Source organism: Sorex araneus, chromosome 1 (assembly GCF_027595985.1).
Source record: "Sorex araneus isolate mSorAra2 chromosome 1, mSorAra2.pri, whole genome shotgun sequence".
NCBI lineage: Eukaryota > Metazoa > Chordata > Mammalia > Eulipotyphla > Soricidae > Sorex > Sorex araneus.
The window spans coordinates 203,984,403-204,006,288 of record NC_073302.1 but is presented as its reverse complement, the minus strand read 5'-3'; the positions used below and the strand labels follow the sequence as shown (position 1 = coordinate 204,006,288).

Sequence of the window (21,886 nt, the reverse complement as noted above, 5' to 3'; positions counted from 1 at the left end):
AAACTGTTTCGGAAACACGCCCAACCGGGCTCAAAACTATTTCTAGCTCGGTTCAGTCCTCAGGGATTACTCCTGTGGAAACCATGTGATGCCTCCTGCTGCAAAGTATACATTCCTGCTTATTGGTGCCTCTCTTTGGTCCCAGGACCTGGTTTTTATAGTCTGTGATATTAGCACCCAGAGTGCCCCAGAGGGGGGCGGGTGAGAGCACTCCCCACCCCAAGGGACCCAGCCCTGGCAGCCAACCTCCACTACCCCACTGCCGCCACACTCTAGGCCGCTTTCCACATGCTTGGGCCTGAGCCTCATGCATGAGTGAACATATTCCTGGACACATCATCATCACTGTCACTGTCACTGTCATCCCGTTGCTCATCGATTTGTTCGAGCAGGCACCAGTAACATCTCTCATTGAGAGACTTATTGTTACTGTTTTTGGCATATCCAATACGCACAGGTAGCCTGCCAGGCTTGCCGTGCGGGCTCCGTACTCTCAGTAGCTTGCCGGGCTCTCTGAGAGGGGTGGAGGAATCGAACACGGGTCGCCCGTGTGAAAGGTGAAAGCCCAACCGCTGTGCTATCTCTCCAGCCCTGGACACATCATCATAATGGGAAATATATATATATTAAAGTATATATATATATATATATATATATATATATATATATGCCTCTCGGAGAGCCCAGCAAGCTACCAAGATTTTAGCAGCCTCTCCTTACTCGTTTTTCCCAACAGTTGGAGGCTCTTTTCAGGGTCAGGGGAATGAGACCTGTTATTGTTACTGTTTTTGGCATATTAAATATGCCGCAGGGAGCTTGCCAGGCTCTTCTGTGCGGTCGGGAAACTCTTGGTAGCTTGCCGGGCTCTCCCTGCACTGTTCAATATTCCCACACTTCCCTTAGGGAATATTGGTCTAAGCCATGAACATTAACACAACAGAAAACCAAGTTTGTCAAAATTTCTTACTCTGGTTGTCTTGCATAACCAAGCACAATTATCAAATATAGAAAATTTAGCTTTTGTCCAAATCTCACTACTTTTGAAGTTTTTTATTTTTTTGAGTTTTGGGGCCACAGGGCTTACTCCAGGCTGTGTACTCGGAAGTCGCCCCTGCTGGTGCTCAAGGGACTAGGTACCATGCTGGGATCAAAGTAGGGTCAGACAGGAGCAAGACAAGCGCCTTAAGCCTCAAGCTATTTTTCTGCCACCTGCCCCCCTTAACTACCTTTTTGTTTGTATTTTGGTCACACTCAGCGATGCTCAGGGGTTTCTCCTGGATCTGAACTCAGGAATTACTCCTGGGATGCTTGGGAGACCATATGGGATGCCGGGGATTGAACCCGGTTCTGCTGCTTGCAAGGCAAACACCCAGCCTGCTGTGCTATCACTCTGGCCCCTCAACTTGCTTTTTTAAAGCAAATTTTATTGTTTTGAAAATGCTTTGATCCATGATCGCAAACTGCAAGTTGGTTGCCATGTCTGTTGAATGGTATTTTTTTCTGAAACACTCCTTTTGTTTTCCTTCTTTTCATTGCCATTTGAAGACAATAAACAAGTTTTCTGTTTGACTTTTGTTTTTTCGGTTTTGTTTAGAACACCCTTCAAAATGGATTTTTCAGACTCTTTCCTCATGAATAGATCTAAATTAGGACTCTCTCTTCTTTTTTTTCTGCTTTTTGGATCACACCCGGAGATGCTCAGGGGTTACTCCTGGCTTTCCGTTCAGGAATTACTCCTGGCAGTGCTCAGGGGACCATATGGGATGCAAGGAATCGAACACGGGTCAGCCACATGCAAGGCAAACACCCTACCCGCTGTGCTATCACTCCAGCTCCAAATTAGGACTTTCTTGACTAGCAGACCTTAGAAGTCGTGGTGCTTCCCCAGTGAATGATAAAAGAGAGTGATACCAACTTGCACCTGTTCTTTTGTGATTTTCATAGGATTCTTTACTATAAACCTACCATTTACTCCTTCCTATTTGCTAAATTTCCTAAGTGAAGATACTTAGACACAGTAGTTCCTGTTAATTTTGCTAAATGGTTTTAGCACACATTGACAACCATTATCTGGATGAATGATGATGCTCACAGTTATAAAATGCTAACTTTCTATCATTTCTTCTCCATTTTTTAATTTTGAGTATCAGTAGAGGTTCACATGTTGGATAACATTGGTTTATCTTTGCTCTTCCCACAGGGAGCTTAGATTTACTGAGTTCCATCAGGCACCCCTAACCCTCTGTTTCTCTTTTTCTGCCATTTGTTATATTGCTCTTCTCTTTCCTTTATGTCCTTCACATAGTTTATTTTAGAGCAATGTCCTCTTTGTATACACACAGGAAGACTGTTAATACTATGCTTTTGTAACATAGGAGTTAATTGCTCTGAATAACATTTACTCCTGGATATCCATCATAATTACTTAAGCCTCAGTTTCCCTTACATCTTAACATCCCCCAAAGGAGGGTTCCAGTCAGGGACTTGGATGGACCCAGGCAAGCCATAAGCTACCCTGGCATGGAAAAGGGTCAGGCTAAGCACCATAAGAATTATAGTAAGTTAAGAGCATGGTCATGGAACAAACTCTGTCATGACCCAAAAAGAAGTAACTGACTAAGGACCCTGCTGGGTTTAGGAAAGTCTATCCTGCACTGATGACTGCAGTCTGGGATATATAACAAGATGCCCCAGTAAGAGCAACCCTCTAAGGTTGATATATCTCTTACTGTGTTCGTGCCAAATGATCAGAAATATTAGTCAGAAGTAAATTTAATATGATTGTTTAAATGGATTACTAGTTACGGAAAGGAGATAGCAATATGCCTTTAGATGGAATCCCGTCCTTGAGTGGATCTCCTAGTAATCCAGAGTGCTGAACCCTCAGATGAGATTTTTGTCAGTGACTTAATCTCCTAGAAGAACTTCCCCTGAAGAAAGGTCTTTACATCTGTTTATTGTTATGATAATGTTCAAACACACCTATGTGCACCCCCACCCTTCAGGATTTCTATGTAACTAAGGTCTAATGCTGTAAGATGAGAAATAAAACCATCCTGTGGCTTTGTTCCTTCACTCATCTATTGCTGTCAGCCAGCAGGGGAATGGTTCTCAGCCACAGAATGCACTCATGCTTGAATTCACATTAGATAATTTTTATTTTTGGTTTATAATCTATTGCTTTAGATTCACTCAGTGGGAGCCCTTCAAGCTAATTCATCCATTCATTGTTTTTATTTATTTATATTTATTTTGGAGTCACACCCAGCAGAACTCAGCTGCTTACTGCCAGCTCAGAGATTACTACTGGCAGTGCTCAGGGCACCATCTGGGGTGCTGGAGATTAAACCCAAGTTATCTATGTGCAAGGCAAGTGTCCTACAGTGTACTTTCTCTCCAGTCCCAGTTTTTAAACTATTCTACCCTTTTTAAGCTATTTGTTTATTTTCTAGCACAAGATGATGCTTCCTCTTTAATTTGTCAGCACCAATCCTAAATTTAGCCATTTCTCTAAGAATGTGTGGTTCTTTTTAGTGAGATTTCTCTCTTCTTGCTCCATTAAACAGACATTATATATCACTATAGAGTAGTAAATAAGCAGCTGCATAGTTTACATTACATACCAAAGTCTATTTAACATTTTCACAGTTCTTTGTTCATTAAAAAAATAATTATGCAATAAATAAGTTTCCACACTTTATTTTGCACACAAAAGTGTGCATGAACACTTATAGGATAATTATCTAGAAGCAGATTTTTTTTCTTTTTTGGCCACACCCTACAATGCTTATGTGTCACTTGCAGCTCTGAACTCAAGAATCACTCCTGGCAGTGCTTGGGGGACCATATAGGACACCAGGGATTGAACTCAGGCCAGCTGCTTGCAAGGAAAGCATCTTGCTTGCTGTACTATGTCTCTGGCCTCCAGAAGCAGAATTTTTGCACCAAAGACTTGGAGAATTTTTTACTTTTTAGGGTCACATCCTGGGTACCAGGAGCCATCACCATGCTGGGTAGAGGGTCATCTCTTAACAGTTCTTGGGGGAAATCTTGTGGTATGTAGATTTAACCTTAATCCCTATATTATCTCTGTGGCCCAAGATTGTATAATTTTGATGCTTTCAATAAATCATCCTTCCTAGGAGTTGTATAATTTATAATTCCACCAGTATCATACAATAGCAGATAACCAACAGTAAATATTTAGGTTAAAAATCTTGTATTTCAAAACTCTGTTTTATTTAGAATAGATATTAAGGATTTAAATTATTCAGTTATGGAGCCTGGAGGATGGATCAGTAGCTGAAAGCACTTTTCTGGTAAGTCTGAGACTCGAGTTCAAACCCAGATGCCATCATATGTGCTAAGGTTATTCTAAGAGCTGTGCAGTCTGGAATCCTTTTGGGGAAAACATGAGAAATAAATACCGTTTGTTGTATCAGTTTAGTAGAATAGGCAGCTAGGAAAAACTTCCTTATTCCAGTGAATAAGAAGAATAAAATACTTAATTTTGCCCATGAGTAACCCTAGTGATGAAGTCAAATGGGATTCATTTTCTAAATTTGTGATATGTTCTCTCTCCAAAAAGGTCTGCAAAATAATGGTGAGTCATTTCCCTCTTGGCTTCTTATGATGACTGTTTTAAGTTATTTTTGAGCTTCTTAAAGACTTTTGTTTTCTCTACATCAATATATTTTGAGATACAGGCAACGGAATTCTGCCCTCTCCAGGTATATTGTTTCAAAAACATCAAATTCCATTTGCAAGTAACATTAATATTTAAGAGCTTTTCTGTTAAAATTGCAGAATTGTTTTTTCCTTGAATGCAGTAAGAATTTCAAATTCTTGGGTGCTGAAAAGAAACCAGTTGGTGCACTGGTTAAAAATGCAGATGAGGGGCTGGAGTGATAGCACATCGGATAGGGCGTTTGCCTTGCATGCGGCTGACCCAGGTTCGATTCCCAGTGTCCCATATGGTCCCCCGAGCACCACCAGGAGTAATTCCTCAGTGCATGGGCCAGGAGTAACCGCTGTGCATCGCCGGGTGTGACCAAAAAAGAAAAAAAAATGCAAATGACTGGGTTTATCCTGAGAACCTTAGGTGGCATATGATAAGTATGGTCAATATATTTACATATAAAGAACTTCTCCTGGGATCCTAATGCAATTATTTTGGAACCACATTTTGAGAAATATAACATCATTTGCTTTTCTTTCATATTTTTAATGCAGGGTAAGAGACCCATTTCTTACCTTGAAAAGGAAGAACTTTTTTTCACTTATTTACTTTTATTTGAAGGAAGAATTGTTTTTCACTTGTACCTGAGAAACCTATGTCTTTCTGTCTCACGTCTTCCAAATATTTATGACAAGTACAGTTTGATTGTTTTTAAAATTTTTGTTGTGGTGGTGTTGAGGGGTAGCACTTGTGGTGTCTGGGACGGTACTCCTTGATGTGGGGTGGTGCTAAAAATCCAACCCAATCCCCAGCACGTCATGCACATGCTCTACCACTGAATCACATCTTAACCCAATGGTCAATGTTTAAATAATTTCCATGTGTTAACTTGCATATGCCTCCAATTTTATACAGATACAGAATGTAAGGGACAAAAGGTCAAGTAACTTGCAAAGACATTATAGAGATAGAATTTTGGAGTTGTTTCCCTCTCTTCCCCCCCCCCATTATATAAACACTGGTTTACAAAGTTATTCATGATGATAGAATTTTGGAGTTGTTTCCTTCTGGCCCCCCTCCCCAACACACACATCTTATATAAACACTGGTTTACAAAGTTATTCATGATGATTTGTTACAGACACTCGATACACTAACACCAATCCAACCACCAAACCACCATCCCACCATCATTATCTCCCATTTTCCCAACCACCCCTTAAGCCTTTCCCCATAGCAGGTCCTCAGTAATTTATTTTATATTGCTTGTTATAGGGCTGGAGCCATAGCACCTAGGGTAGGACGTTTGCCTTGCACGCAGTCGAACCGGGTTCGATTCCTCCACCTCTCTTGGAGAGCCCAGCAAGCTACCGAGAGTATCCCACCCGCACAGCAGAGCCCTGACAAGCTACCTGTGGCATACTCAATATGCCAAAAGCGGTAACAACAAGTCTCACAATGGAGACATTACTGGTGCCCACTTGAGCAAATCAATAAACAACAGGTCGACAGTGCTACAGTGCTTGTTATAATTTGCCAAAAGAATGATCAAAAAATATTTCCTCAGAAGAAAGTTAGTGAAGATGTGTATCTCACAATCTTTTAACCTATTAACCCCTTGTATGAGAGATTACTAAGATGTTACAGGTTATGACTTCTGTGTTGATATTTTGTTAATCGAGATTGAATGCCTTCTATATTCCATCTCATCCAATCTGTTGTGCTACTCCTGGTTTATCAATTTTGTAGTTTGAGTTGTGGCCAAGTGCTCCAGGAAATTCAAAAATTTTAACAGAGTGATAAATCTGTAGTTAAATTTTTAACTGGGTGGTGTTTTGGAGTATGTGTGTGACTGCCAGGGCTTCTGGAAGTATAGGAGGATGGGGGGAAGTAGCCCATCCCCTACTCCATGAAAGTCTGGAGATTTCAGTCACAAAACCTGCATACCTGAGTTTTTAAACAGATTAATTTCTGGATGAGGCTCGTCCTGAGCAGTGGGGGCATAGTGGCCATTGTGGAGTGTGGAGGTTTTCAGCTGCCAGCACTCTGTTTGGGGAGGGCTTATGCACTCCCACTTTGGGGTGTTCAAGCAACTCAGCCTTATGTGGAGTCTGGAAGAATCTCTGCAACTTATTGATCTCTTTTTTAATTTAAGTCTTTGGCTCATGGTCGGTGAATGAGATTGCATGACGCCAGAAGTGGTCTGTTCAAATCCTGGCATTTTAACAATTATACTGAAATCTTTTTCTCACTGGAACTCAAAGGAGTTTAGTTTTCCTCAAAGATATTCAAATTTCTATGAAGAGGCATCGAAGGAGGGAAACAGAGTCTGGTGAAGGGATGATGTTGAAATATTATATGCCTGAAACCCAATCATAAATAACTGTAATTTCACGGTGACTAAATTTAAAAAAAATTTAAAAAGATGATATTCAAATTTCTTACTGTGAAAGAAGTTACATGGGTCAGGATAGTAAGAACTCTCTCAGGCCAGCACAAAAATAAAACCATTTATCTAGACAAGGTGTAAGGTCTATGAATGTATTAAAGCACCCTTAGGGCTGCAGCTGTAGTACAGCGAGTAGGGCGTTTGCCTTGCATGCAGTCAACCTGGGTTCAATTGCAGGCATCCCATATGGTCCCCTGAGCATTGCCAGGAGTAAGTCCTAAGTGCAGAGCCAGGAGTAAACTCTGAGCATCACCTGGTGTGACCCCCCAGTAAAGTTCTTTTAGCTATATAATCTGATAGCATTGGTATCAAACTGTCACCCAATACTGTCAGATTACGTATCAGATGATATCATATTATCAAATATATTATATATCATAACATCAGATCACCATAATCATAATAAAATTATAATTACAGTGTAGTCTATAAGATTATTATTATAATAATATATCATGATAGATCAGATTGCTATAATAATGATATCAGATGATAGATTATAGGTTGATAGATTACTACTTATATAGGTCTGATAGATTATCATTATCATTAGATTATAGGTCTGATATATCAATGATAAGTCTGAGTTTAAGAGTGATACATTTCATGCTTGTAACACAGCATGTAATTAGCAATGTCTATTTACTGTGTTATGAGCCAATGATGAGATTAAAAAAATAAAATCTCTAAAAAAATTCCCCAGCTACTACTTGAAAGTTACCAGGGTGATTTTGTTTAATCACTATAGAGTCAACCAGCTTGATTTAGAAAAATGATGGAAAAACAAATTTACTGGGCTTTAATAAACCCAGGTAAAAATTTTCATGTTAGATAATAATTAAAATATCTCTCAGAAGCCTCATACTCACATTTTTATTTATTTATCGTGGTGACAGAGATCAAAATCAGGCACTTTCATCTTTTAAATGACAAAAATAATTTGCCACACTGCAAAAGAAAATTAAAATTTAAAACACAAAGATCAATATAGATCTTCGAAGACACAGAAGTCACAGGTCCTGTTGGACTGTTCGGAATCCAAATGAAATGGAGGTAAGGCTGAAATAAAGGGTTCAAACCTTAGAAGCATTTATGTTTGGAAATTCATCTTGCAATTCATCCTGTAATTGCAGGACCCATAGAAGAATTTCTTTCTTTTTTCTTTTTTTTTGAGAGGGAGGCGCTTTATGGGTCACACCTGGCAATGCCCAGAGGACCATATGGGATGCCAGGAATGGAACCCAGGTCAGCTGCATGCACAGCAAATGCCCTACCCACTGTCCTATTGATTCCCATCCCCCCTCCCCCGAGAATTTCAAGGATGGGAATGAATAGTAATAGAGATCATCATCATCCGTTGATCGTCTCAGTAATTTTTCAAGCGGTCTCAGCAACGTCTCCATTTGTTCTAGCCCTGAGATTTTAGAAGCCTCACTTTACTCGTCCTTCCCAATGATGCCGCATTGGAGGCTCTTTCAGGGTTAGGGGAATGAGACCCATCATTGTTACTGGTTTTGGCATATGAGTACACCATGGAGAGTTTGCCAGGCTCTCCCATGTGGGCAGGAAACTCTCGGTAGCTTGCCAGTTTCTCCCAGAGGGAGAAGTAGGCTATAAGATGTCGCTTCCGGAAGTTTGGTTTTAAGTCTCTGGATGTTGGCTGTTGGTGGGCTACACAGCGGTCTGGGCAGTCCCTGGGTGTGACCGCCTAGCTACTGGAAAATGGGAAATCTGCGCTGAAGAGACTAGTCCCGATCCGAGCAGGCTTGGAGGTATCAGCCCCGGGTCCCACACACCTGGGTTCCTCTGCCAGTTCCTTCATGCGTGAGGCTCATCTGAATGTGTGGAGAGGGGCCTTGAGCATGGCTGTGTCTAAGCACCAGAGGTCTTTGGCTGCAGGAGCTCTGCCTGGGGTGGGGAAGGAAGCTGGAACCCACCTGCTCCGAGGGGCCCCAGGGAAGACAGCCAGGCATGTGGGTAAGAGATTCTGCCAATAGAGATCACAGGATTATATATTTTTAATGATCATTTCAGTTTCTTCATTATAAAACGTAGGAGAAAGTGAATAAAACAGAGTCCTTACACTTAAAGAATTTTACATTCTGAAGAGCAGGATATCTGTTTTACAGTTTGGGTTTTTTTTGGTGGGGGGTAGGGGCACACGCAGTGGGCTCAGGAGACCATATGGGATGCCGGGGATCCAACCTAGGTTCGCCATGTGCAAGGCAAATGCCTTACCCCTGTACTATTGCTCTAGCCCCAGAGCAGGATATGACTTGTTAGCAAGGCCCTCAGTGTCAGTGCGATAAAAGAGTGATTTTAAAATCGTAGAATAATAGATCTTGTCCAGAAGTTGTCCAGTCCATGGAGAAAGGAGACAAGCACAAGATTGGGCGAAATCACCACAGTCTGTTTGGGCAAAGGACCAGTCTAGCTTCTGGATTCACTTCCACTGGTGCCAGCATAGAATACAGCATTACTGGGGGAGAGGAAACAGGTGGAGAATCCCAGAACACTGCCCCTGGAACAAAAATGATCTCTGCTAGCATTAAGAATAGTGAAAGAACAGTATTGATAACTTACCTCAAAAAAGCTTCCAATGAGAAATAGTGGGCATCATCTTATTTATTACAAAATAGTGTCTCAAGGATTCAGCATGATCGACCATATCCACCTGGTGACCAAGCTCATTGAGGTTTCACAAGAGTTCAAGATGCTGCTCTGTCTAACATTCATCTATTTAAAGAAGGCCTTTGATTCTGTTGAGACTGGAGCCGTCATCGAAGCCCTAACCAAACAGAGTGTCCAAACTCAGTACATCAGGATCCTCTGTGAGCTGTATTACGGATTCACCACCAGGATCTCACAATTCTACAAGGAGTGATCATTGACATAAAGAGATGGGTTTGGCAGAGCGACACCATTTCACTGAAACTCTTCAGTGCCACCCTCGAGAACATTATGCGATGACGACTGGAATGAGAAGGAACGGAGTGAAGATAGACGGTCGGCAACTACACTACCTCTGCTTTGCTGATGACATCGTTCTCATAACACCAAATATCAGCCAAGTGGCATGAATGCTGGCTGACTTTGACCGTGAGTGTGGAAAGGTTGGACTGCAGCTGAATCTCACCAAGACAATGTTCATGAGAAATGGACTAGTGTCTGATGTTCCATTTGCCCTCAACAGAATGAACATCTCCGAATGCAGCAACTATGTGTACCTAGGTCGAGAACTCAACATGACAAACAACCTGAAACCTGAACTGCACAGGAGGAAGAGAGCGGCATGGAATGCCTTCAAGAGTGTCGAGGAAGTTAAGAGGACGAAGAACTTTCGGCTCTGGGCACATCTTTTCGACTCCACTATTCTTCCTGCACTAACATATGCCTCAGAGACCTGGGCCCTATGAAAACAGGGTGAAAATGCTATTTGGGTCTCCCAAAGAGGAATCGAAAGAGCTATGCTTGGAATATCACATTTCACTCAAGTGAGAGAAGGAATCCGGAGTTCTCACCTCTGTTGACAATCAAGAATCAGGGATGCTGTCTTGTTTGCCAAGGCGTTGAAAATCAGATGGGCCGGGAATGTAATGTGATTTAGAGATGACTGCTGGACTAGAGCCGTTACTGGCTGGATTCCACAGGACATCAAAAGAACGCGTGGCTACCCACCTACAAGATGGTCAGACTTCTTCATCAAGACCCTGAATGAATGGTTTGAGGCTCTTTATGCTCATGGAGTGAGCAGAAACCATTAGAATAGACACTACACTAGCACGAGACAGGGATGAGTGGAAACATTAGTGGCGCCCGCTTGAGCAAATCAATGAACGACGATGATGACAAGTGACAATGTCTCTTTCTTTTATCTGTACCATACTTTAAATTGATCTCATTCAGAAGTATTCAGAACATAAAAGACTGATAGAATCTCTTTTGGACAGCTCTGATTTAAAAAAGACTGGATTATGGGTACATCAATATGATCTTTTTCAATTTTTGACTTTTGACAATAATTCTATGTCAGCAAATGCCATCTCTTTTGTCCCTACCAAAGTTATGATTGGGGGGCTGGAGTGATAGTACAGAGGGTAGGGCTTTTGCCTTGCACATGGGCAACCCGGGTTCAATTCCCCAGCATCCCATATGGTCCCTCAAGCACCACCAGGAGTAATTCCTGAGTGCAGAGCCAGGAGTAACTCCTGAACATCACTGGGTGTAATCCCAAGAGCAAAAATAAATAAATAAAAAAATTTTTTGAAAAAAAGTCGTGATTAGGGGCTGGAGTGATAGTCCAACCTAGATTTGGTTTTGGGTATTCCATATGGTCTCATGAGCACCTCCAGGAGTAATTCCTGAGTGCAGAGCGAGAATAACCCCTGAGCCCCCTGAGCATCACTGGGTGTGACCCAAAAAACAAAAACAAAACAGAGATATGATTGGACTCAATTAGTCACATTCACCTTTCTGAAATGGGGAATGACATTTCAGACCGGTTGGGGGAAGATCAGCTTTCTAATTCAGATTTATATTGTAACTGGTTATATTAATATGTCTAAACATTGACAAACTTTCTCCACTGTCTCCTAGAACAGAGAAAATTACTTGAAACTCACCTGTGTTTCAAGTTGGACAGCCAGGTAAGGATAAAAAAGAAATGTGGATCTGCTAAGTGAAATGAGTCAGAAAGGGAGGGACTGCACTCATTTGTGGAGTATAGAAGAACTTCACATGAGGCTGACACCCAAGGACAGTAGATATAAGGGCCAGGAGGATTGCCCCATAGCTGGAAGACTGCTTCATGAGCGGAGGGGAGAAGGCAGATGGAATAGAGAAGGGATCACTAAGAAAATGATGGCTGGAGGAATCAGTCGGGATGAGAGATTCGTGCTGAAGGTAGATAATGGACCAAACATGATGAACCTCTCAGTGTCTGTGTTGCAAAGCCATAATGCCCCAAAGTAGAGAGAAAGTATGGGGAATATTGTCTGCCATAGAGGCAGGGGGAGGGTGGGAAGGGGGGATATACTGGGGATATGGGTGGTGGGGAATATGCACTGGTTGGAGGGATGGGTGTTTGATCATTGTGTGATTGTAACCCAAACATGAAAGCTTGTAACTATCTCACAGTGATTCAATAAATTTTTTTTTTAAATTGGGTTTTTGTTGTGGTGGTGGGACCACACTCAGTTCTCAAGCCTTACTCCTGACTTTGTACTCAGGAATCATTCTTGGTAAGGCCTTGGGAGACCATATGGGGTGCAGGACAGGAGACTGAACCCAGGTCCTGCGCGTGACAATTAAAAATTCTCCAAAAAAGAATTCTAGTTGGGGAGGCAGACAATAAAATACAAGTAATACAATATGAGGTAGTGAAAAGTACTTGTCAGAGTAAAGCCTAGCAAGAAACCGCGGCACAGGTAACTTTTAAGGCAAATTCAATATTCTTTCACTAATCTTAGAGGTGCCTAAAAAAAGAACAGGGTTCCAAGATCCTTGCTGACTTTGTAACTTAACAGTTTCACTTGGCTAAATCTGAATGTTGCAAAACTGTGCATGTATCTCATTTGTTCTAGAAACTTCTTTACCCTTTTTAGTACAGTGGTCCTGCAAAGTCCAGAAAACAAAAAGTAAATTCCCCTCTGAAGAAAGAACTTGTTATTGATGGCACTGAAAACATTCCTTTGTTCTTACTTCCTGGTGTTTCTACATTTCGGCTAGACAACCCATCACTGAAAAAAATATAATTTTTAAAATCATTCATTTTTGGAGCTTGACTCACTAGGCCTGGGTCTTCTTGACTCCCTTCATGTTCTTGATTGTTTTATTTTTCCCACACCCTCACCCCCCACTTTGGGTCACACCCTGCAATGTCAGGGGTTACTCCAGGCTCATGCACTCAGGAATCACTCCTGGCGATGCTCAGAAGACTATAAGGGATGCTGGGAAATGAACCCGGGTCCACTGCGTGCAAAGCAAAAAGCCCTACCTACTGTGCTATGGCTCCAGCCGCTCAGGTTCTCGTTTAAGAGACACATTAGTAAGAACTTGTACACAAGAAAAAACAGGCAAATGCTGTTTGCAACTAGCTGAGGCACCCTAAAAGAAAATTCAAGACTTCAAATTACATCCCCAAGTGTGTAAGAGTCACCTGGGAAGACCTGGTTGCTGCCAGGCTTTCAGTTTAAGCCTGGTGGTTGGAACCACCAGCAGCATGCTAATAAGGGGAACTGACTTTCCTTCAGGGGATTTACAAGTGAGTTCTTCCAGGCAGGCTCCCATGCAGCTTTCACTTGGGACCTGTGAGTGCAGAGCCTCAGGAACTGTGATTCTACAGGATCTCAAGGATGTGTGGAGGACTCCCAAAATTTCCATTTTAATTAACAAACACCCCCCCCCCCCGCTATTGTTATGTACATCTGAAACTTGAGAGCCTTAGGCGTCTCCCAACTTTTCTCCCCCTTTTCTTCTGAAATTTGGCACTGTTATCATCACTGTTTTACGGAGGCTTGGAAACAAGGCCTCCATAGGTTGATTAAAAGTGGCCTTAGAAAAAGGGGTGGTGGAGAATGTGGACTGGCGGAGGGATGGCTGTTCAATCATTGTATGACTGAAACTCAAACATGAATGCTTTGTAACTATATCTCACAGTGAGTCAATGCAAAAAGAAAAAGAAAGAAAAGAAGAACCCAAAAAACTGGCCTTACGAACAGGGTTAGAACCCAGAGGCAAGGCTAAAAAAAAGAAACAAACCAACAGAAAAAACAGAGCACGAGGCAGTGCTCCTGGGGCATCGATGCAGCATGGGGCTTGCAGCAGCTTGCAAAGGCCCTCGAAGGCGCTTTACCCAAGAGCACTCGAGAGATCTCTCTCATTTTTTTTTTTAATTTCAAATTCGAGCCGACCTGTAGACAGCCGGCGGGCGGGGCGGGGCTGGGCTGCGCGGGGCGGGGCGGGGCGGGGGCGCTATCGATGAGAGCGGCGCGCAGCTAGCCGGCCCGCGGGCTCGATGGGCTCCGGCCTCTCCGCCGGGTCTGCCCCGGCTCCCGCGCGCGGCGCGGCCCCGCCCCCTGCCGCCATCTTGGCCTCGGCGGGCGCGGGCTGCACGCGTGAGTAAACAGCCCGGTGCGGGGCCAGTGTCGCGCTCCGGCCGCGTCCGTGCGCCTCGGGGCGGGGGCCCGCAGAGGACGCCGCAGCCCTGCCGCGCGTGCGTGGGCTCCGAGCCGCGGGGCTGCCGCGGGGCTCGCGCCGCCCCCCAGGCTTCTCCCGCCCCTCTCGGGTCTCCTCCCCCAGTTGAAAGCTGCCCGGGAAAGCGGCGGCGGGAGCAGCGTCCGGAGCGGGCGCGGCGCTGAGGAGACGGGCCCGCCGGGCGGGCGGGCGGGCGGGCGGGCGGGCGGCGCGGAGGAGACGGGCCCCCACCCGGGCGGGCGGCGCGGGAGCCTGTGCGGGGCCCCGCGGGCTGCTCGCGGCGGTCACCGGCGTCTCCTTTTCCGGTCACAGTGCCTCTGGCTGGCCGACATGACGGCCCCGGCCCGGAGCCCCCTCGCGCCGCTACTGGAGACCCTGGAGGAGCCCTCGGCGTCGCCGGGCGAGCAGACGGACGCTTACCTCACGCTGACCAGGTGGGCCGGCGGGGGGGGCGGGGGGGCGACGGTCCCCGGGCGGCCTGGGGGTGGGGGTGGGGCGCCCGGGGTCCCGGGTGTACTCCGACGGCTGGCAGTTGTGTGGGGGGGTGGGGGGAGGTGCGCGTGAAGTGACGTTTCCCGGCGCTGCGCCTCGAGGGGGTGTGTGCGCGCGCCAGGGCGGGAGAGCCTTCGGGCACGTGTGTGGATGTGTGTCTGCGTGCATGTGTGTGCGCCAGTGCGGGGAAGTCTTTGGGCACGTGTGTGTCCGTGCGTGCGTGTGTGCGCTCCAGTGGGGGGAAGCCCTTTTGGGCACGTGTGTGCGCGCGCCAGTGGGGAGGCCTTTGGGCGTGTATATGTATGCGCTCGCGCGCGCGCGTGTGTGTGTGTGTGTGTGTGTGGGCGCGCGGGCCCGTGGGGGAAGCCTTTTGGGCACGTGGGCTTCGGGAGCCGGGGTTTGCCTGAGGCCTTGGAAATGTTGGCTGCCTGCACACTCAGGGCTTTTCCGGGTCGCCTGCTGCGACTACGTTGGTACTTTGTAGCCACCAAGATTGTTGATTCTTTTCTCCTCTCCCACCCACCCCGCCCCTCCCCCCACAGCGGCCGTCCTGGTGTTATTTGAATTGTAAATATCTGGATACCACCCGCCCTCCCCCACAAAACAGTATTCTGATTTATCTCTATTTGGAAATGGCTAGGGGAGGTTAGCAGCTTGAACAAAAAAGTTTTCAGTAAATTTGTAACTCAGGAAAAGGTTTTCTTGTTCCCTTCTGGCAGTGAAACTGTCCAAGCGTGGTACCCTGCATGCAACCTCTCAGACTCGTTTTATTTTCTGCATTTTTTTCCCCCACCTGTGCATTGCATAATATATCTTATGCATTAAGTTACATATTTTTGACGGTGGACTCGGGACCGTGAGGGTTTACTGCTGACTCTGTGCTCAGGGATCACTCTTGGTAGTGATTGGGGGGGGATCATGTGGGGTGTCAGGGAATCGGAATAGACTTGGCTGTGCAAGTTCAGTGCCTTAATCCTTATGGTATCCCTCCGGCCCCAAGTTACATAATTTTCTTAACTATTTTGAGTGTTGTGTTGGGTCAGTTTTCCTGTTCCAGTATTAACTTTGAACATTTTGCAGTTATCTTAGAGTCGTAGTCATTATGGTTTTCTCTGTGTTTCTTACTTAAGTTTATGTTTTCTTCGCTTTTAAGTCGAATGACTGGAGAAGATGGAAAAGAAGTCCTTATGGAAATAGAGAAAAAACTCCCTTGCCTCTACAAAATTTTAAAGGTTTGTTAATCTGTTAAGTGGTGTTTTTTGGGGAGGGGGCGGGGCGGGGCGGGGCCCTGTTACCTAGCTGGATTGTTCTAGCAGGCACCTTTTTATTATAATACTGGATTAGTGACTACTTACTCTCTAGTGTATCCCTTAATTGTCTCTTTCCTTAAATCCTCTCATCTGGGTGAGGTTACTCTTAGCCCACTTTGCAAATGAAATTGGTTTAACTTGTTTAAAATTGCCTTTAGCTACTAGAATGCAAAACAATCTTAAAAGTAGTGATTAGGGATGATTTGATCTGTTCTTTTCCCTTTTTGCTTTCTTTGGGGGCAGGTCCTCTGCTGGTGCTCAGGAATTACTCCTGACTTTGTGCTCAGAGATTTCCTGGGTGGGGTTTGGTGTCCATATACGTAACAATGAGGTTTTCACTCATTGAGTTGAGGTGTTCTCACATTCTGGTTTTAGTGCTCTCTGGATTGTGATCAAGCACATCCTTGTTGAGGGTTGTACTCTGGCTGAGGTGCTTGTGTGTACTGTTAATTGTGGTTGCTTGCACATATCTTCTCACTTTCACCAGGGGTCAAACTCATGTATTCCCCCGCCCCATTTTCAGAATAAGTGCCATAATAGTTGAAATACAACATGTTCTGTTATTAGAGTTCTCTTAGTATTGTCTAGGAATCCACAACATTTGTGTGACATAAGACTCACTGCTCTTGGGACTTGATGAAATTGTGCAGGGGTTTATTTAGAGCTGCCTGCCTTGCAGGCGTGTGGTCACCATTTCAAAGCTTTGGTGTGCTGTATGCTGTCGTGTGCCTTGTGAGGTCCCTGGTGCTGTAAGGGCTTACTGGTCATGCAAAAACCAGGTGTGGTAAGCACTACAAAAAGGGGTGCAGCCTCTGGTGAGCACTTGATTTGAGCACCACTGTGACCCCCTGAGGAGTACCACTATTAAAATTCAGGTACCACAAGTGAGAGTGTGCTTCATGGCAATTGCATGTGCAAACACTGCAGATAAAGCTGTGCAGACCTCAGTGAGGTGTGGGCCTTACAGACCAGGTGTGTAGATCCCACACCCCTACTTTTACCACAGCTGGAACAGTGAGGTGTGGTGAGGGTTACAGGATAATTTTTCAAATACTTGCAGGTGTCAGATATACGACTCAGGTGGCCTGGTTTTGATCCTTGGTACCACAGGACTATGCCCCCTCCCACAGCAGCACTGTTTCCCCTACAATAAATGGTTTCAGGGGCTGGGACCATAGTCCAGTCGGTAGTGTGCTTGCCTAGCATGCAGCTGATTGTGGTTCAAGTCAGGCATCCTATGTGGCTTCCTCAACACCGCTGGGAGTAATTCCTGAGTGCAGAGCCAGGAGTAACCCTTGTGCATTGCCGGGTGTGACCCAAAAAGCAAAAAGCAAAAAAAAAAAAATTCCATGTTCTTAAAAAAAAAATCTATGGAAATGTTATCTTTTAAGAAGAAAGGTTCTTCATTGGGGTGAGGGGGCAGGGACAGGAGTGATGCTACACTGGGTAGGGTGCAGGGAGAGAGGGAAGAAGAGCAGAAGAGAATGAGAGAGCGGAAGCAGTTGTTTATTGATCTCTGTAGTTTCCCTCTTGGTATTTCTCCAGTCCACAGGTGGTGGGGCCCCCAAATACGATGCCCAGGATCAGATTCAGGGTTTTCTTTCTGTATCTGGGACTTTTGGGCCTTCCAGTTATTTCCCTGACCCTCTGCTTTTCCCCTACCCCTTCTGGCCCTCAACTTTTAAAAAATTATGTTTTACTGTTAAAAAATTGCTTTTTGATCACTTCCTTAAAACTTGCTTTTGTTTTTCAGATTCATATTTCCAGTCAGAACTCAGAACTCAGTAGTGCTGCTCTTCAGGCTTTAGGATTTTGTTTATATAATCCAAAAATTGCCTCAGGATTATCAGGTAAAGTTATCCTTGGTGTTTTCAGACTTTGTATGTATAAGTCCTTTGGTACCAAGTATTGTCACAACTCTCTAACTTGTTCTTTAGGATTAGCTTTGAGAAAGAAAATAGATTGTCATTGTTAGAAGATTTATTTTTCCTAGATAAGTTTTATATCAAAGATTGGATTAAAAAGCCAAGGAGCTGTGTGCTTGTATTGCATCTGTGAGGCCCTAGATTTAATCCCTAGCACTTGGGGAAGGTGGGGGAGGAAAACAATTTGAAAATGCTACTGTAAAATTTAAATCTTGCCTTTAGAATTTAATAATTTTTGTGGCCATTTATTTTATACAGTCATGTGCACTAAGTTACGTACTGAATTGAAAAACTTACATAGTGGTAGATGATTTGGAAATAAAAATACAATGAAAGCCCAGGACATGGTAGTTTCAAAGTTTTAAGGTAATTTTAACTATTGCTCTTTGATTGGTGCTTTGTCATTGAAATGTTTGTCAGAAAGTGACTATCATGTTTTTTCTAAGGTAAGGATTTTTGCTTGTATGTGTGTGTGTGTGTGTGTGTACCTAAAGTAGTAGATAATTTTGGGGATTCATAGCATCTGGGTAGGAATTGTGTTTAAATATAACAATAGCTATACAATTATTTTAGTTGCACAGAATATCTGATATGGAATGTTTTCTTTGGTTATATTGCAACATATTCACCAATGTGATATTTGATTATTTTGTTTGGCAAGATCATTATATCTTTTTTAAAAATGATGTATGGAATTTTAAAGGACATAATCTACATTTTGTTTTTTCAGAGACAAATATTAAGGAACTTCTTTCAAAATTGAATGATATTGTTAAGAGTTCAGACAAAAATGTACGCACTCGGGCACTCTGGGTGATATCTAAGCAGACATTTCCCACTGAAATAATTGGCAAAGCAGTGAGTACAGTTTTTGTATTGTTTCAGTTACATAATTAGTTAAGCAATTCAGGCTCATTTGATTTGTATTTGTTTTTTTTTTTTTTTAGGTATCTAGTATAATTGATTCTTTGGAAATAATACTTAATAAGGGAGAGTTACGTTCTGCTGTTGTTGATTATGAAGCATTAAATGTCATCATCAGGTATGTGCTTGAATCCTGAGCAAGTTCAAAGAATACTTTAAGAAAACACTGAAGGAATAGACTTGGAGCATAAGAGTTAAGCAGAACGAGCATGTCTGCTAGGTTAGTCAATGTGTTGGGTTTTGGAAATTATCTCTTAGGGGCTAGAGAGAATAGGAAGACACTTTCATTGCCTGCGACTGCAATGGCCAGTTCACATCCCTGAAACATTGTTGTGGTCAGTCCTGAGCACAGACCCAGGAATAGCACTGCTGGGTGTGGACTCACCCTCAAAAGGGGCTAGAGAGATAATACAGGAGTTTAGGCATTTGCCTCCCATATAGCCAACCATGGTCGGTTATTGGCACCTTGTCAGTTCCCCCCATCCCTGTCAGGAGTGACCCTTGAGCACAGAGCCTGGAGTAATTTCTTGAGCATGGCTGGTATAGCCTAAACCCACCCTTCTTACAAAATTCTATTTTTGGTCTGTTTTTTAGAGCACCCCTGGCAGTACTCAGGATTTATTCCTGGCTCAGCTCAAGGATCATTCTTGGCAGGACTGGGGACCAGGGATTGAACCCAGGTTTCCTGTTTGAAAGGCAGATGCCATACCTGCTCTTTTAGCTCTCCAGCTCTCTAGGCTCCAGGGTGTTATAACAAGAGATCTGGAGCATGTGTCCTTCATGTGATAACCCTAAGCTGGATCCTGAAATCTGGTGGTTCCTTGAGAACTGCTGGTTATGGCCCTGGTGGCCCCACACTGCTGAGTCTTAATAGCACCCTATCACTTGGCCAAGCACCGAGTTGCCATTCCCACATAGCTGGCCCAGTATCGGTGAGTGGTCTGGGTACCTGAGCACCACTAGGGAGGCTCCCTACCAGTGTTTTCTCCCTGCTATAGGGGGATAAATTTATATTTAGAGGGGCATTAAAGGAGCCAGCTGCAGAGGAAAGAACAAGTAGACTGGAGTGATTGTATAGCAGTTAGGGTGTCTGTCTTACATGTAGTCGACCCAGGTTTCATCCTGGTACCCCATACCGTTTCGTGAGCCTGCCAAGAGTGACCCCTGAGGCAGGAGTAAACTGAATAAAACCAAATAGGAAAGTTACCAATACTTTTTAAGTCACATTCAACAAAAACTATCGATAAAATTTGTCTTGGCTTTTGCTTTCTTTTTTTTTTTTGTCTTGGCCTACACCTGGCTGTGCTCCTGTGGCTCGGGGTTCAGGAATCACGCCTGGTGGTTCTGGAGGGGTGTTAGAACATGGGATGCTGGGGATTGGATTGGAGTCAACCACATGCAAGGCACATGCCCTACTTGCTATCCTATGTCTCAGGCCCATCAGGATTTTATAGCTTTTAATACTTTCATTAGTTATGCTGTTTGCCTTTAAACTACCATGTCTTCTACCCTGATTGGTGCTCACATTATATCATGGGTCTCTTAATTCTCTTGTCTAGGAACATTGAATTTACCTGAATCAAAACACCATGTGTAAAATATTTTTAACATATCAAAATGTAATTATGTGTTCTTATTTTAGACATTTACTCAAAAGATACAGGAATCTTAAAAACTCACTGATGTAAATTAGATGTCTTTGTGTGCTATACATATGTATGTGATCTAAAGTAAATAAACCTTACATACTATGCATATATTACTAGAGTGCTATATATTTTCCTAGTAGTTCAGAGATAAAAAGTTGAGGTTAAGTGTATTTATTCATTGATACAGACTAATTCATTCATTACAGGCTAATCGAACAAGCTCCAATTCAAATGGGAGAAGAATCTGTCAGGTGGGCAAAATTGGTCATACCATTAGTGGTTCATTCAGCACAAAGGGTACACTTACGGGGAGCAACTGCTTTAGAGATGGGAATGCCATTGTTGCTTCAGAAACAACAAGAAATAGCATCTATCACGGAGCAGCTTATGACTACGGTAAGTCTTATTTTATGTTAAATATTTTGGATATTCTGTAAGATTCTGCATTGCACTTTAAAGATTGTATTTAAGTGTAAGCCCTGAATAAAACCAAGATTGTATTGATTGATATAATGATATTGTGATCTAGAAGTTATCTGAATTAAAACAAACGCTATTTTAATTAGTGTTGGCGTACTACTTCGGTGTTAAGTAGGAAAGGAGCTGCTTATTCAGTGCTAGTATGAGCTAAAGCATTTTACTTCAACTTCAATAAATGGTGAATTGAGAGATTGTGGTTATGTAAAAAGGAGAACATTAACTGATTAACAACTGGTGTGAATTTTAGCATAATGCATATAAATGCATGTAGTTGTGTAACTTTAAGTCACACAAGCAGTACTAATGGGTCACTTCTGGTGATACTGGGTAAACAGATGGTTCAGTGCTTGGGCTTAGCTGGGTGATGCCAGGAACTGAACTCTGGTTCTTTTAAATGCAAGGCACACTCTCTTGATCCTTGAGCTATATTCCACCCTGTACAGCCTCTTAAAGTTAGTACTTGCTTTAAAGTCTGTTCTTGAAACAGTTATCTAGTGACTGTTAAATGCTGGACATTGTTCCACACTGAATATAGCAGTGAGCACAAGAAACTTGTGAAGTTACTTGCTTCTGAGGTTTAAAAATGTATATAGTACATTGGGGTTGGAGAGGCTAGTATAGAAGTGTGGACTACTTGCCTTGCCTACAGCTGTGGTCTCAACCCTGCTTCAGATTCCTGGCGCCACTGGGGATTAACTCCTGAGCACAGCTCCAGGAATAGCCCCTACGCATGGCCAGGTATGACCCAGCCCTTTCACACACCCACTCTCCCGTCCCCCATCCTT

The 21,886-nt window shown here is 43.6% G+C and overlaps 1 protein-coding gene across 1 annotated transcript in view; it reads left to right on the top strand.

Moving 5' to 3' along the window:
* Positions 1-14,541: 14,541 nt before the first annotated feature.
* Positions 14,542-21,886, top strand: part of RIF1 (replication timing regulatory factor 1) — a 60,982-nt gene continuing 53,637 nt past the window's right edge. The window contains exons 1-6 of the mRNA XM_055132190.1: positions 14,542-14,755; positions 15,967-16,045; positions 17,877-17,973; positions 18,779-18,906; positions 18,996-19,090; positions 20,828-21,017. Coding sequence (XP_054988165.1) covers positions 14,652-14,755; positions 15,967-16,045; positions 17,877-17,973; positions 18,779-18,906; positions 18,996-19,090; positions 20,828-21,017 — 693 coding nt within the window. The 5' untranslated portion in view covers positions 14,542-14,651. The remainder of the gene's footprint in view (positions 14,756-15,966; positions 16,046-17,876; positions 17,974-18,778; positions 18,907-18,995; positions 19,091-20,827; positions 21,018-21,886) is intronic.